This window comes from Mytilus edulis, chromosome 9 (assembly GCF_963676685.1).
Source record: "Mytilus edulis chromosome 9, xbMytEdul2.2, whole genome shotgun sequence".
NCBI lineage: Eukaryota > Metazoa > Mollusca > Bivalvia > Mytilida > Mytilidae > Mytilus > Mytilus edulis.
This window is the reverse complement of record NC_092352.1, coordinates 67,929,344-67,943,845: the sequence shown is the minus strand read 5'-3', so window position 1 is coordinate 67,943,845 and position 14,502 is coordinate 67,929,344. Positions and strand designations below refer to the sequence as shown.

General features: G+C 31.2%; 1 protein-coding gene across 1 annotated transcript in view; it reads right to left on the bottom strand.

The window, feature by feature from the left end:
* LOC139490121 (cadherin-23-like) overlaps positions 1–14,502 on the bottom strand; it is a 53,594-nt gene that overhangs the window by 16,029 nt on the left and 23,063 nt on the right. The window contains exons 8-17 of the mRNA XM_071276971.1: positions 14,153–14,392; positions 13,080–13,152; positions 11,883–12,322; positions 11,043–11,184; positions 8,285–8,482; positions 6,484–6,809; positions 4,926–5,438; positions 3,768–3,968; positions 2,336–2,546; positions 1,132–1,433 (exon numbers count right to left, since the gene is read on the bottom strand). Of these exons, the coding sequence (XP_071133072.1) occupies positions 1,132–1,433; positions 2,336–2,546; positions 3,768–3,968; positions 4,926–5,438; positions 6,484–6,809; positions 8,285–8,482; positions 11,043–11,184; positions 11,883–12,322; positions 13,080–13,152; positions 14,153–14,392 (2,646 nt within the window). The remainder of the gene's footprint in view (positions 1–1,131; positions 1,434–2,335; positions 2,547–3,767; positions 3,969–4,925; positions 5,439–6,483; positions 6,810–8,284; positions 8,483–11,042; positions 11,185–11,882; positions 12,323–13,079; positions 13,153–14,152; positions 14,393–14,502) is intronic.

The window sequence follows — 14,502 nt, the reverse complement described above, 5'->3', positions numbered from 1 at the left end:
AAGATATTTTTGTGTTTACTGTGGTTTGTATTTCGTCATCTTTTAAATTTGATACCTGAACATTCAATGTATATAATTTCAATTCTGGTATCTATGATGCATTTATTTATTTAAGTTACTAACTTTGAATTATCAACCTCCTTTACTTAAGTATAATTCATTAGAACAAGATAGAGCTAAACTATACTTTTGTTCCATTAAAAAATGTAGATTAAATCACATGTAAAAGTACAGAAGATATTTACCAATGCGCTTATCATGTTACCGTTTTCATTTAAATAAAAAAACTACAAAATGAATGTCAAGACGTAAATCGTGTGATATTCGATAACTGCTTATCATTCTCGAGGTTATCAGAAAAGTTCCTGATTTATACCAACTCTTTGTTCACGTTTGATCAATGTTTTCTTTGTGTGTATAGTAATCTATGAAACTGTGTTTGTCTAATTTGAATTATTTTTTTTTATTCTGTGATCAAAATCGATAAACCCGCTTCATCTATCTATTTAGGAGCTTCTGTAGCAAAGTGTTCTATGTAGTCCTACTACTGTAATCACTAGCCAGTAAACACTGAGATTGTGAGTTCGAACCCCGCCAATGCAGGTGCAGTAGACTCCAATCTTAATTGACTTGGATTGTCAGTTTTCCTATCGAATGTTGGTTGTTTTCTCCAGACCCTTTAGTTTCCTCAATAAAACTCATCGCCACGAAATAGCCCAAAAGTGACGTTCAATCACCAAAGGTCAATCAATCTATCCATCTATCAATCTATCTATCACATGATATTACGGGGATTTTTGTTCAACATGTTCGGTACTATGATCTGAAAATAACTTCGTATATGCCTTTATGGCACACAATGAATTCGGCCGTTTATCATAAACGAATCATTTTTTAATATCAGTAGTCGAATTACAATTGTATATCAATATAAAATAGAAGATGTGGTAAGATTGACAATGAGACAACTCTCCACAAGAGACCAACTTTAAAATGACACATAAACTAACAACTATAGGTCACCGTATGTTCTTTAATAATGAAAAAAGCCCATACCGCATATATAGTCAGCTATAAAAGGCCCCGAATTGATAGCAGGTCTCAAATATAGAATTTATTTTTCATTCTTACCTTCAAGTCAATGATCAATGTTTTAAGATTGACATTTCTCCTGATCCCTCTAGAGAGAAAAGTACTGTTGAACTGTGGAGGGTTATCATTCTGATCAAGTATTGTTATTCTCACATCCATTTCAGTTGTATTTGAGACCATTTGAGGAGTATTGTCACAATCTACAGTAATGTCCCTTTCAGTAATATCTGTTGCTCTAACTCGTATTGTTATATTTGGAAATTCTTCTCGGTCTATTTTTTTCATTATGCTAATTCTGCCAGATTTTTCGTTGACTTCAAACCATGTATTGAAATTTTTAACTGCAAGACAATATAAAATATCCGATGGGATTTGTTTTAATGATCTATAAAATTAATTCAAATTAGTTCATCTCAAGGCATATAGTTAAGGGATAATGTCACTGGATACATTTGTAACTCATCAACGATACCAATATCATAATTTGGTAGACCTGACGCGCGTTTTGTCATCATGACACTTACAATGTATGCATGAATTAAAACGGTTAAAATGTAAAATCGAAAACCATGTTGAAAAGCAGTTAAACCGATAATTCCACAACGTTGTGCCATATAACACCTTGATTGAAGAGGCACATATCGAGCCAAAAGTTCCTTGTGTTAAAGTTAAGCTTTTGAAAGTTTAATTCATGCAATCACAAGTTAGTTGACAGGTATGGAGTATTTGTTACAACAACCCGTTCATTTCCCATGAATGTATAATACCAAATTAGAATTTCACCGAATTTGTGTGTTTTTACTAAGCAATGTGATGAGTGTCAAAAGTTTAGCAGTATTGGTTATCTTACAAATTCAACTGAGATCACTTTAATGTAAGTCATGTAACTGAATTGACATTTGTCTAAAAAGCCAAAAATCTAGATTTTCAATGTTTTCAATCTGCATTAATGATGAATTGGAAAGGGTATACATGGTATATGCTCTTTCGTTTTTCATGTATACTTAAAAACTATGAATACACATATAACCTTTTTGTCATTTCCATATAAGTAATTTTGTGGTAAATAAAAGTCGATAAGACATAAGACGGAGCAAGAATGATGCAATTTCATAATTAAAAAGTTTAACAAACTTTCGATGCAATTTTGACGAATGTGTACTGGAAATACTTTTTTAGCATTCAACTTTAACAGAAGTCTAATGTTTCAATATAACTAGGATCTTGTTAATATAATGTTTACCTATACTGTAGCGAATAACCGAATTTTCATCTTCGTCATGTGCTGTGACTGTTGTAAAAGTAATGTTTGAAACATTTTCAGACACTTCTGCCGTCGTGGAATCTTTACCAAATTCTGGTGGATTGTCGTTTACATCAATGATTTCAATTTCCATATCATGACTAGGGGATGTTAAAGGTGGGTCACCGTGATCTCTCACCTGAATCCTCAGCTAAACAATAAAATACTCCGGTAAAATACACAATGTTTATACTGTGTATTCATTTTTTTGGGGGGTTGATACCATTTTTTATGAATTACGGGGGAAATAAATGTTCATCGATATTTGATATCTGGGTTTTGCAAAATTATGCGTACAAGCCGATATAAAATTTCTACTTCATTGAACATTACAATTAGTGGTTAACCTATACTCATGAAATCCACGGCAGTTTGTATCTCACAAAATAAATGACACATTAAAGATAACGGGCTAATCATCTTGAAATCAAAGTACAATTCGAATTTTATACTTTAAAAGAGGACGAGAGCTTTTTATTGTTTGTTTTTGTTAATCGTTTTAATGTGATCATGGCAGTCCGACGTGTTGTATCGAACTTAACACTATAGACATTACCAAACATTACATATCGTTGTATATTGTTCATTTAATTTGGTTACGTGGGATATCGGTTTGTTTTTTATAAGAGTACCTCACAGTAGGACTAATCAATTATCAAAATCAAATTTGAAGCAAAACAAAGCAATCTTCTGCTGACAAATTGGGAAAAAATGTATATCGTCGCTTTATGTCATGTTTTAGTTCAATGAATCAAAACAATTATCAGGAAGAATGCAAAATGCTCCTGAAATAATATTTTGATTGTATGCTCATACTGAAATATGAACAAACCCACATACAACATTATGAGTAACTGAGACGATTTTATAATATGAATCGAATCCCTTAAATATACTTAAAAAATAACATTGTAGTGTAAAAATCGAATATAAAAAGTTAATGTTTGGAAATACATGAATGTGCCATATATTTATAATAAAACGGACAGCTGAATTCTCGCTAGAATATATATGGAAGGATTTTCTCAAAGCGTCTACCCGAATATTGTTTACTCTTTTGGTTTTAATTTCAAAAGCTTTTAAAGGTAAAGGACAATGACAAATAACTCATAGAATTAAGGATTATAGGACCGATCATAGAACAGGTGTATATTTCAAAAAGAGTTTAAAGTATATGATTAAACTATGCACAGACAGTCATTTGGTCCGAGGTACCATGTATTATTTGTAATGATTATATGATCTGGGTTTCATATAAACCGTAAATGCATAATACACATGTATCTCAAGAGAAGCTTAATAGCAACAGTATATAAAAAAAACCAATATGTCAAATGATATCTACTATAACGAATTGATAATCTGAACTTACTGAATATGTATGCTGATGAACAAGGGGTTTCAAAGATGCTACTGTTGAAATTGTTCCTGTTTTATTGTTGATGATAAAGAATGTACTGTTAGGATCTCCAGATTTGTCCAAGAAGTAAAATTCTATCAAACCATTACCATTAGCTTTATCGTCATCATCTGTAGCATTCAATTTCACCAGTGTCGTACCATTCCGAGCACACTATGTAAGATGATGATATAAACTATTGAACTGTACTTTGTTTTTCAATTTTCGGTTATGAACATTACAAAAAATAATAAACTAATCAAGCATGCTTAAACATAGAAAACACTTTTTTTTTTAAATTAAAAAACATGACATAGCAATTGTACTAAAGTTTTTTTTTTTGTTGTAATGCAATTCGTGTGACTTATCTTTTTCTTTTTTAACTTTCTGTAATTAACAATTGCCAAATGTCCTTCCCTTTAGTTCATTTTGACAGTTTCGTGCAAACTTTGATATCGAAATGCCAAAATTAAGCTATACATGTCATGCAATTGGAGGTTTTAGTTCGGCGATATTGTTGTAAATGTATACCAAAAAAATACAAATCTTCAAGCTTCATACTTATGAAACTTAATTTAAATTACACATAAGTAAAATATGTCTTACGTAAGTTTATTTTACCTATAAATCAACCGGGGATACGATGCCAATATCTCAAGTTGGAAGTTCTGCCGTTTTTTGTAAATGATATATGTGATACGTTTTGATTTTCTAGTTGAAGCCTATAATCAGGTTATTCGCCAGTGACTCACTAAGATGATGAAGCATTGAAACTCCATTGGCAATTTATTTAGAATATAAAATAGTGATTGTCATACGAATATAATTTATTTTTAACGAACGCTCAATTTAGAATTAAAAGGAACGAAATTTTGGGGTTTGAAAAAGAAATCAAGAGTACCAGACTTAAAATTGGTAAACTTCAACCCTTAACGGAGAACAACTCATAAAAGCCAGTAAAGAAATATCTTACAACAGCATCAAAAAAAATTAAAAAAAATGTCAATTTACATTTTCTTAATCTTTTTATTTCCAATTTAAGGGGTCGCAGCACCGAAACTCCGATCCATTCGTGTCATGCATGTACATAACAAACTTGTGTTTATAAAGAGGATATTATATTATACTAACCTCATAAATTTTTACATCTGTTGGTGGATCGATCAAACGTGGTATATTGTCATTCAAATCTTCCACATAAATTGTATAATTGGTAGAACCGAATAACTGTTCGACACCATGGTCAGTTGCCGTTACAGTTAAAGAGTAAAGACCGTACATATTTTTCAAGCTTGATTTAACTCTAATTCTCCCTGTGACCTTGTCAATACCGAACAAATTGGTAATATTAATATGCGTCTCAGTAAATGCATATGCAATTGTTTTATTAGGTCCACTGTCTTCATCAGTTGCAACAGCCAATGTTTGTAATGTATCATTAACTTTAGCGTTTTCCAGAACAGTTTCAAAGTAATAAGGTTTTTGAAATGTCGGTGCATTATCATTGACGTCATTAATATAAATAGTTACAGTTGCAGTTCCAGTACGTGGTGTCTCAGAAACAGGCTGATCTTTCGCCTCTATTGTCACAATATACTTATCCGTCTTCTCTCTATCAAGATTTCCTGATACGGATATGTTACCCTATATAGTTGATATAAAGAGAAAATGATTATTTGTCTTCACTATGTACAGTTCCTGTATAAGTATATGTATGGCAAATATTATCTTTTTTTTTTATCATTTCGATTCAGACATACTTTTAAGTTAAGCATTAGTTATCGAAACGAGTCAATACATATTATAACTATTCATATATTTTCTAAACAAAATATCCTTATGAATCATGACAAGGCATTCAAGTCCAGATATTTCATTATTAGTACAGTCAAAATTAAATGTATAGGTTTCGATTTGGCCTTTGGGAAGACGACAAAGATATCAATATCTTTTTTATATAAACTGTATGAATCCTTTTATTTTACATTCAGAGAGAATTCCGTTTACATCTTGATCAGTACTAGCTAAAAAACGCGGATTAGATATGAGTTTTCAAAATTGTATCAGCGACACAGGTGTAGACTGTATTCCTTAAATTACATTTGTTCATTTGGAAACATTTATGTTACACACTACTTTACGAGAGAAAAAAACCCGCTTGTTCAATATTAAACATGTATGTTACACACTGATATACGAGAGGAAAATTAAAAACGTTTACCTATGACACATTTGTGTTATACACTGCTTTTCTAGAGTGTGAAAAGAACATGTGTTCAATATGAAACATTTATGTTACACACTACTGTACGAGAGAGAGAGAAAAAATACTTTTCTTTAATTGAAAAATTAATGTTATCTGCTGCTATACGAGATAGAGAGTGCTGAATATAAAACATTTATGGTACCCACTGTTATACAAGACAGAGAAAAAAATACTCGTGTTCACTATGAAACATGTATGTTATAAACTACTTTACGAGAGTGCGAACGCTGCTTTATAAAAAACTTAAGGTAAAAACGCGTTTTCACCTAGAACCATTTATGGTTAGTCCTGCTCTTATGAGAGAGAGAAAAATAACACGTGTAAAAATGATTAACAAAGGGTTTTATAAAAACTTCACATGTTAATATCAAAATATAGTATGCAGATTTTAATCTCCTTTTTTTCACTTTATAATTAACGTACCACAGTAGTATTATTCAAACGAAAAATATTGTTTTCATTTCCTTCTATTATAGCATACGTCAACAATGCATTGTTTCCGCTATCAGCATCAGTTGCAGTTACTGCAATCACAAATTCGTCAGTATACGTATCTGTTCCATTGTTTTCTGTGAGGTTCGTTGTGAATGAGTTCGGGGTAAATATAGGGTTATTGTCATTTACATCCAGAATGGTCAAATTGATATGGGTATAAATGGTATGTACTATATCTGTTACTGAAACATTCATTATCAATGATTCATTTTTTTCTCTATCAATGGTGACTGATTTGTTTCTTGTAACCACGCCTACAACAATTAAACACATACATTGATAATTGCATAAAGATTATAGTTATATACTGAACGACTTTAGAAACGCAACACTCATTTTGTTGATTTCTTTTACAAAATCTTGTTTGATTCTATTATACCTTCTTTTCATGCTTATCATACTTCTTTCTCCTAATAAAAAATCAAAATCTGACTTACCTGTGGTTATGGAATATACCGAGTTTTTGAAGTCGCACGAATTTCTTAAAGCGAAATTTTGGACCAATGGAAGATTGTTTCAGGTTTTTTGCTTTGTGAAACAGTTCTTTAAATCCTTTGCCTCACTTAATTCAGTTTAAAAATGTTGCATCTCCATTTTGTCAAGACTGAGAAATAAAAACTGAATTAGCCCTTAAGAATACTGCAAACATGAACACATAAACGTGCTGCAACCATACTTTATGACTTCAGAAACTCGTATTACTGTCCTTCCGACAACGACACAAGAAGACAAGATTTGTTGCTGGCCATCAATGAACAGATCAACGTGTAGTGACAATGAAACGTCAACAGAATTTGAATACGCAACGTCATTTGCAAGACATGTTTACGGCAGCAACGTCAACTGCTAATCAAATTGCCGAGTGCCATTGAGTACAGATTCATGCCATTAATGTTTCACATCAACTGAATTGCCAAAGAATCGACTGAAGGAAAATCTTTAAAGCCCTCAAGTTCCAACCGCATAATTGCCAAAACCAATTAATGGGTTGACCAAATGCAAAATCAGAAGGTGCAAAACATATCCTAAAACATGTCAGACAGAATTTGTTGATCTTCCTGACAATCAGTTTGGCGATTGTAACAGGCAGTCGTCGCTTTTGACGGTGACACATTCATTCAAAATAACACATAAATAATCTAGTGTTGCGTTTCTAAAGCCGGTCAGTATATATACATTGATATGTGATAGTTGTCCTCCTTGTTACTTTATTAACACTAAGAACATTGAATAATAAGGGGATATAAGTTTAAGCTATAGTACTAGTATTTAATCCACATTAACATGTTTTCCCTATGAGAGTCATTTATAAATCCTTAAAAAGAGTTTGCGCTTCGAGATAGATCTGTACTTTAACTAAATCTGTTTTTGTTTTATCATTGAGATCATTTCAAAATAAAGCTGTATGATAACACGAATATTTTTTTATGTTCAAAAAATGATTTAAGTTTGGTACAAAACATTTTATTACTGAAGTTAATACAAATGCAAACACAGCCAGCAGACATTGTTAGAAATGGAGCTGGAATCCCGTTTCACTGCATATTATTTTAGGTTTTAAAAGATTTTAAAACATTGTAACAAAGTTATTAGGCGTTTCTAATCTTTGAACTTTTTTCAAAATTTTTTTTTTGATAAATTATACAAAGAAAATTCGGTTTAATTTTAATTTGTTATTTAATTATTGAAACAATTGAAATACAACAAGACACTTCTCAATTTATATTACCTGTTCTCCGATCAATATCAAATGCATTTAAAGGATTGTCTGCAATGCTATAACTCAATATTGGGTTCATATCAGGATCCAACGCTGTCAGTGTCAATACGTAACCTCCTAGTGTTCCTTCATATATTAGTACTGGACCAAATTCATTAAATTTTGGAGGGTTGTCGTTAGTATCTTCAATATCTATTTCAACATATGCTGCACATATAAACAAATGATATTGTTATAATGGTTAAGCTATAAATATAACATGAGTGCATTTTAATAATAAGGTCACACGTTGTATATGTAAGTAAATATTAGTAGTCAGAAATTGACGCAGTTATTTTAATTCCAAATACTAAAGTATGAATAAGAGAGTTTCTGAAATGACTAGGGTGTATTAGATTTTATGTAGTTTAGCTTCTGTTTTCGTTCAGTTCTTCATAGTTTTAAAACTAACTTATCCACAATTATTTAATTTATAAACCCAACCCTTTTGTATATCTTCATTTGGAAATTAGGGAGTCATACAGTACCGTAGGCTTAAAAAAAAACTTTAGTTGAATAAACGATACAAACAAAATACATATACAAATCTATAGTTTATTTCAGATTACTATTATTGCCTCTGTAGGTCTATCATGTAACGTGTTATCTTATAGCATCATTTTGATAGACTATTTGTTCAAATAGAGTAATGGTGACTAACAAAGGTCAAAACGGACTACTTTTTCCGATGGCTACGGATTGTGCTTTCTTCAACAATAATCAAAACACTGACATGGTTAATTTGAAAACATTATTTTCATTAAATTTGTTGAAAGAGACGCAGATTAGAAAGTTTCTTATATTTATGCTAGACAAGGATACTAATAAATCCTTCTGTTTAGATACAAAAACGAACAATTTTTCACATGTTTCATGAAACTGCATTTTTTTTTATCATAAACGGAATAGATTTTGAAATTCGTATGAATTATAAATCGCTTGATACTAGAGATTGCATTTTGTAGATACTGCTGTTTCATAAACCAAGTCTTTTAGGGCGATATATATAATATTATAGATATTTTGTTTTGCTTACGTACTGGTTCCCATATGTGATTTATGTTCATGTAACAGGAACTTTACTTGGGAATGTCACAAGTTTAAGAAAAAACATGAATAGTTGTTAAATTGAAATCTGAGTAAAACCCAAATGAAGGGATGGTAGTACATACATTTAGTTTAAACTCGTAGAAGCTCGTATACATGTTGATAATATGCCGCACAGTCCTATAATTTGACCTTTAGATAACGTGTAGTGAATATGAGTTCTAGGATATATTTTTTACTAGACTTATAGGAAAAGTGGTTAGTTTTAGAGGTGTAAGGGGCTCCTATGAAAAATTTCATAGTCTATATATATATATAAGTGCAACCTACATTTACGAACTATCGGTTTTAAAGTTCATAAATGGAATAATTATAAACAGGCCAAAAGTTTTTTGTTATTTATAGCTTGGAATTCAAAACAAAACTTTCGTTAATATCAAGCTACCAAGTATAACAATTATTCAAAACATAACAATACGTTCAGGTATTTCACACACAATTTTTTATCATAATATTCTTTACAAAGCACAAATATATCGCTATTCACCTCTAAAGCTTAAAAAACTTTTTAACAGACTTACTAACGTATTTGACACAACTTTGTTTTGGAGTTTTGGGTCCTCAATGCTCTTCAACTTTGTACTTGTTTGGCTATACAACTATTTTGATCTGAGTGTCACTGATGAGTCTTATGTAGACGAAACGCGCGTCTGGCGTATTAAATTATAATCCTGTTAACTTTGATAACTATTAGAAGGAAAATAGTTATGATACTGTCAGAGTATCAAAGATTGCATAATTTGGCTTTATATTGATTCGTTAATAGGGTCTTTGCATCGAAAATAAGCACATTATTCTTGAACCAGCTGTGAAATGAAACTGGTTATGTTCTTCTCATATATTATATGATAGTATAATACTAAATCACTAGGAGGACAGCTTGTGCTTGATATACATATGATGAAGACATAATGTTTCAATCAGTTTAAATGAGGTATGAAGGTGGCATGTAAGTTATTACTAGAAGCCTTTGTTTATTTATGCATCATTTGCATTTTGTTTAGTTTCTTTTGTTCCTATTCTGACATCGAACTCGGAGTTTTACTGTGCGTATAATGGTGTGTGTGCTTTTTCTACATTGTCTAGAGATATAGGGGAGGGTTGATATCTCAAAAAACATGTTTAACCCCGCCGCATTTTTGCACCTGACCCAAGTCAGAAGCCTATGGCCTGTGTAAGTCTTGTATAATTTTTAATTTAAGTTTCTTTTATCTATTTTGGAGATTAGTACATTATTACAGAACAAGTATAGGGGCTAGCTAAGCACGCCTCCACGTGCGGGAATTTCTTGTATCTGATCAATTTGTCATTTTGATCAAAAATATGTTTAAATTAAAAAAAATAATTTAAATATAGACCAATTGGTTGACTTCGGCTGTTATCTGCTCTTTGGTCCGGTTGTTAACACATTCCCCATTTCTATGCTCAATTTTATCTTGATATCATTTCATTTTTTTTTAAATTATGCTATATCGGATGTAGTGTGCGGAAAATGTTGGTGAACACTTTTCAAATGAATGCGTTATTCGTCTCCTCAACTTCTGGAATATTTGGACAAGATTGTTTACATAAAACCTTTTGGAAGAGGACAATTTTAAATTTGGAATTTTATATGTCATACCTGAGCCTGTCTGGGGTGTATTTACCACACCATGCAAATCAGTAACGTTGATTAGAAGTTGAACGTGTGATATGACTTCTCTGTCAAGAACAGAAACCGATTTTACATATATATGCCCATCTGTTGTAATTCCAAAGTAATCCTTAAGAGAAAGATACATAATATATTTTAATTAACATGTGTACGCAAAACGACGAACTTTTCACGAATGTGATCTACCGAATGAGACTATTGACCGGGTTTATGATAACAAAAGCAACACTACGGGTGAAACATATGGACCAGGATATGCTTACTCTTCCACAGCACCTGAGATAATTTTTGGTGGGTTTCGTGTTTCTTAGTCTTTTGTTTTGTATGTTGTTTTTATGTACTATTTTTGTCTGTTTGTTAATTTTTTTTAGCCATGGTGTTGCAAGTAACTATTGAACAAATGCGTATATAAAATTGGTTGCTTGGATATCTCTTTGTTTAGTGATACTATGCTTCAATTTTTGTCGACTATTGCTGTATTCGTTATAAACCAATTGCAAAAATTTCCTGATTGTGTTCCGTCAGTTGTATTTTAATTACCAAATTCGACTAAACAAAGAATCAGATCTAATATATGTATGAAAACAGCGTGTTTCTTGTGCCAACTTTTGAACTAGAAAAGGGATTTTTAAATGCCATTTGTCTCAGTTTCTGAACATGAAATAAATTAAAAAAGAAAACATTGGTTCTGCATTTGAGTATTTATACAAAATGATTAGTTTTAGTAGCAAAATACATCATGTACAAATAAAGGGAACATAATACGTAAGAAAAAGAATGCCTTATATTTTATTGTTAAAAGCTTACATCTGCTGACTCATTTCCCATAGCACCTGGAGAATATGATGGAACAGATTTTATTATAGAATACATCAATAAAGCATCTAAATCTTCATCGTTGGCTGGACATACTGCGAATGTTGTGTTTATATCAGCACTTTCATTAACACTGGTCACATAAGTCGATTGATTAAATTTTGGTTGTGCATCATTTTGATCCGTTATATTTATAAACAGCAAAGCCGAGCTATTTAATGATGGAGTTCCTCTGTCGATTGCTAACACTGTAATGTTGTACAGTGCATATTCTTCTCTGTCTATTTTTGCTCCATGATCAACAGTTATATCTCCAGTAGCTCCATTCATTCGGAACTTCTCTCGGTCACCCTTATCGATATAGTATGTGAGTTTACTATTTGTAGGTGTACCATCTTGGTCGGTTGCTGACACTGTTCCAACATGCCACCCTACATATAATATTATTTAGTATTAAGATATATTGTACATTATCTGCATTAATAAACTCATCATAGATACCAGGACTAAATTTTATATATACGCCAGACGCGCGTTTCGTCTACAAAAGACTCATCAGTGACGCTCGAATCCAAAAAAGTTTTAAAAAAAAAGGCCAAATAAAGTACTGCATAAGTTGATATCAGAACATATTGCACAATTTGTTATATGATCACAGACATGTAATGTCTATATATCACTGTATTGCTGCATATAAAATATATCTACTGCGTTGTCTCATTTTTAATTAATTTCCAAAGCATAAGTTAAAAATCAACATGAAGATTGTGGTTGAATGTTTTCCATACGTTTGATATGTTTGGGCTGATGATTTTGCAATCGATCTTAACGTGCAAAAAGCGTGGTACTCTCTATCGTAGTTTAACGTCATTGGTCAAGCAACAACACTAGCATTTCATGACACATTTGTTAAAAGTCTGTGGTTACAAAAAATCAGTAATACTAATATCAATGATATGCGGGATAAGATCCTATTAATCTATAATTAAAAAAAAGGCAAAGGGATAAAGGGATAATAAACATAAGGTTTTTAACTATATATCATGTTTCTTATTGCTACAAGTTTGAAAAAGTTGTAAATTTAATAGACACTCATAATTCAAACTTTTTTTAAATATTATATTTTGTACCTCAACTGATTTTTTTTTCTAATAATAAAACGTTTTTGTTTCTCATGTGTTTACAAACCTGAATCAGCATTTTCTACAACCGTCATTATAAACGTTTGATTTGTGAACTCTGGGACATTGTCGTTTACATCCTACAATCAGGGAGGAATGTTATTTAATAAAAATGTAAGTTACACAAGACTAAAATAAATAAAATTTCACCTTAACAGTGTTCAATAATGTCCTAAGCCTCTTTTCCCCTAACAGTTTCTATTCGGGGCATCCTCGACTTCACAATACAATTATATATTATCATAAATATAGATAAAATATTTATATATTAATCTGTTACGTCTACCAGCTTTAAAAAAACATCCTTTCAATTTGATGTGTCTTAATCTTTTTCATCCAATTTATAGAGTGTCCATACAACATAATGCTAAGAAGCAATGGTAATGTGATTTGGATGACCTTTCATTTTTGCATTCATCTAAAGTTCATTATCTATAATTCCATTAAAGCAAAAGAAAACATATTTAAAAATTGGAAATGTAAAAAACTGTGTTAGACAAAAAACTTGTGTTTACATATACGGAAACATTTGAAATATATGTATTGTTATCACAATATCGTGTTTATATACACACAACGGAAATTTTATCATCTAAAACAAAAGCAATAATTGTTTGTCAATCGATAATAAGTACTCATTTGATCGAACGTTAAATGTTGAGAATATAAAGATATAATTGGGATTAATAAACAAAAATATAGGCCAATGACTAATGAAAAGGATTATTTAAACTTACAACCGCTCAAAACATTAATTTCAGTATTAAGTTCCCACAGAACCCTAGTCAGTGTCACAAAATGAACTTCATTAGAATTTAGTTTTAACATTTTGTACATCAGACTAAAAAATTCTGTATGGTCAAGTGAATCAACAAGCGGATGAACGAAAGGACCCGAAATTCCAAAGGTTATACTAAATACAAAAAATGAGAAAATTTTTTGTTTTTTAAAGATTTGATTAATGGTTTTATAATTAATTGCAGTGATTACATCGCTACGGAACTAAACATATTTTAGCCACAAAAAATGTTCAATTACGAGTATAAAGCAGGTTTTACGTAAGAATTATCATCATTTTACCTGAAAGTTAATATCAATCGATTCATTCGTAGACATACTGGGGGAACCAAGGTCATACGCCTCTACAATTAATGTAACTTTGCCATCAATTCTATCTAGGCCTTCAAAATCTATTTCAGTAGATAATGTTATATTGCCTGTAATGTTGTCGATAGTGAAATTTTTCTCTAGATACGATGGCGTGTGAAGTTTATAATTGACTTGAGAATTTGAGAGATTTCTCTGGTCATTATCCGTTGCCTACAAAACAAAGAAAATAATTTAACTATGAAGATAAAGATTTCTAAGTTAACTGATCGAACAGCATAGCAAATGACCTAGCTAGACATGTCAATACTATATTAAGGGTG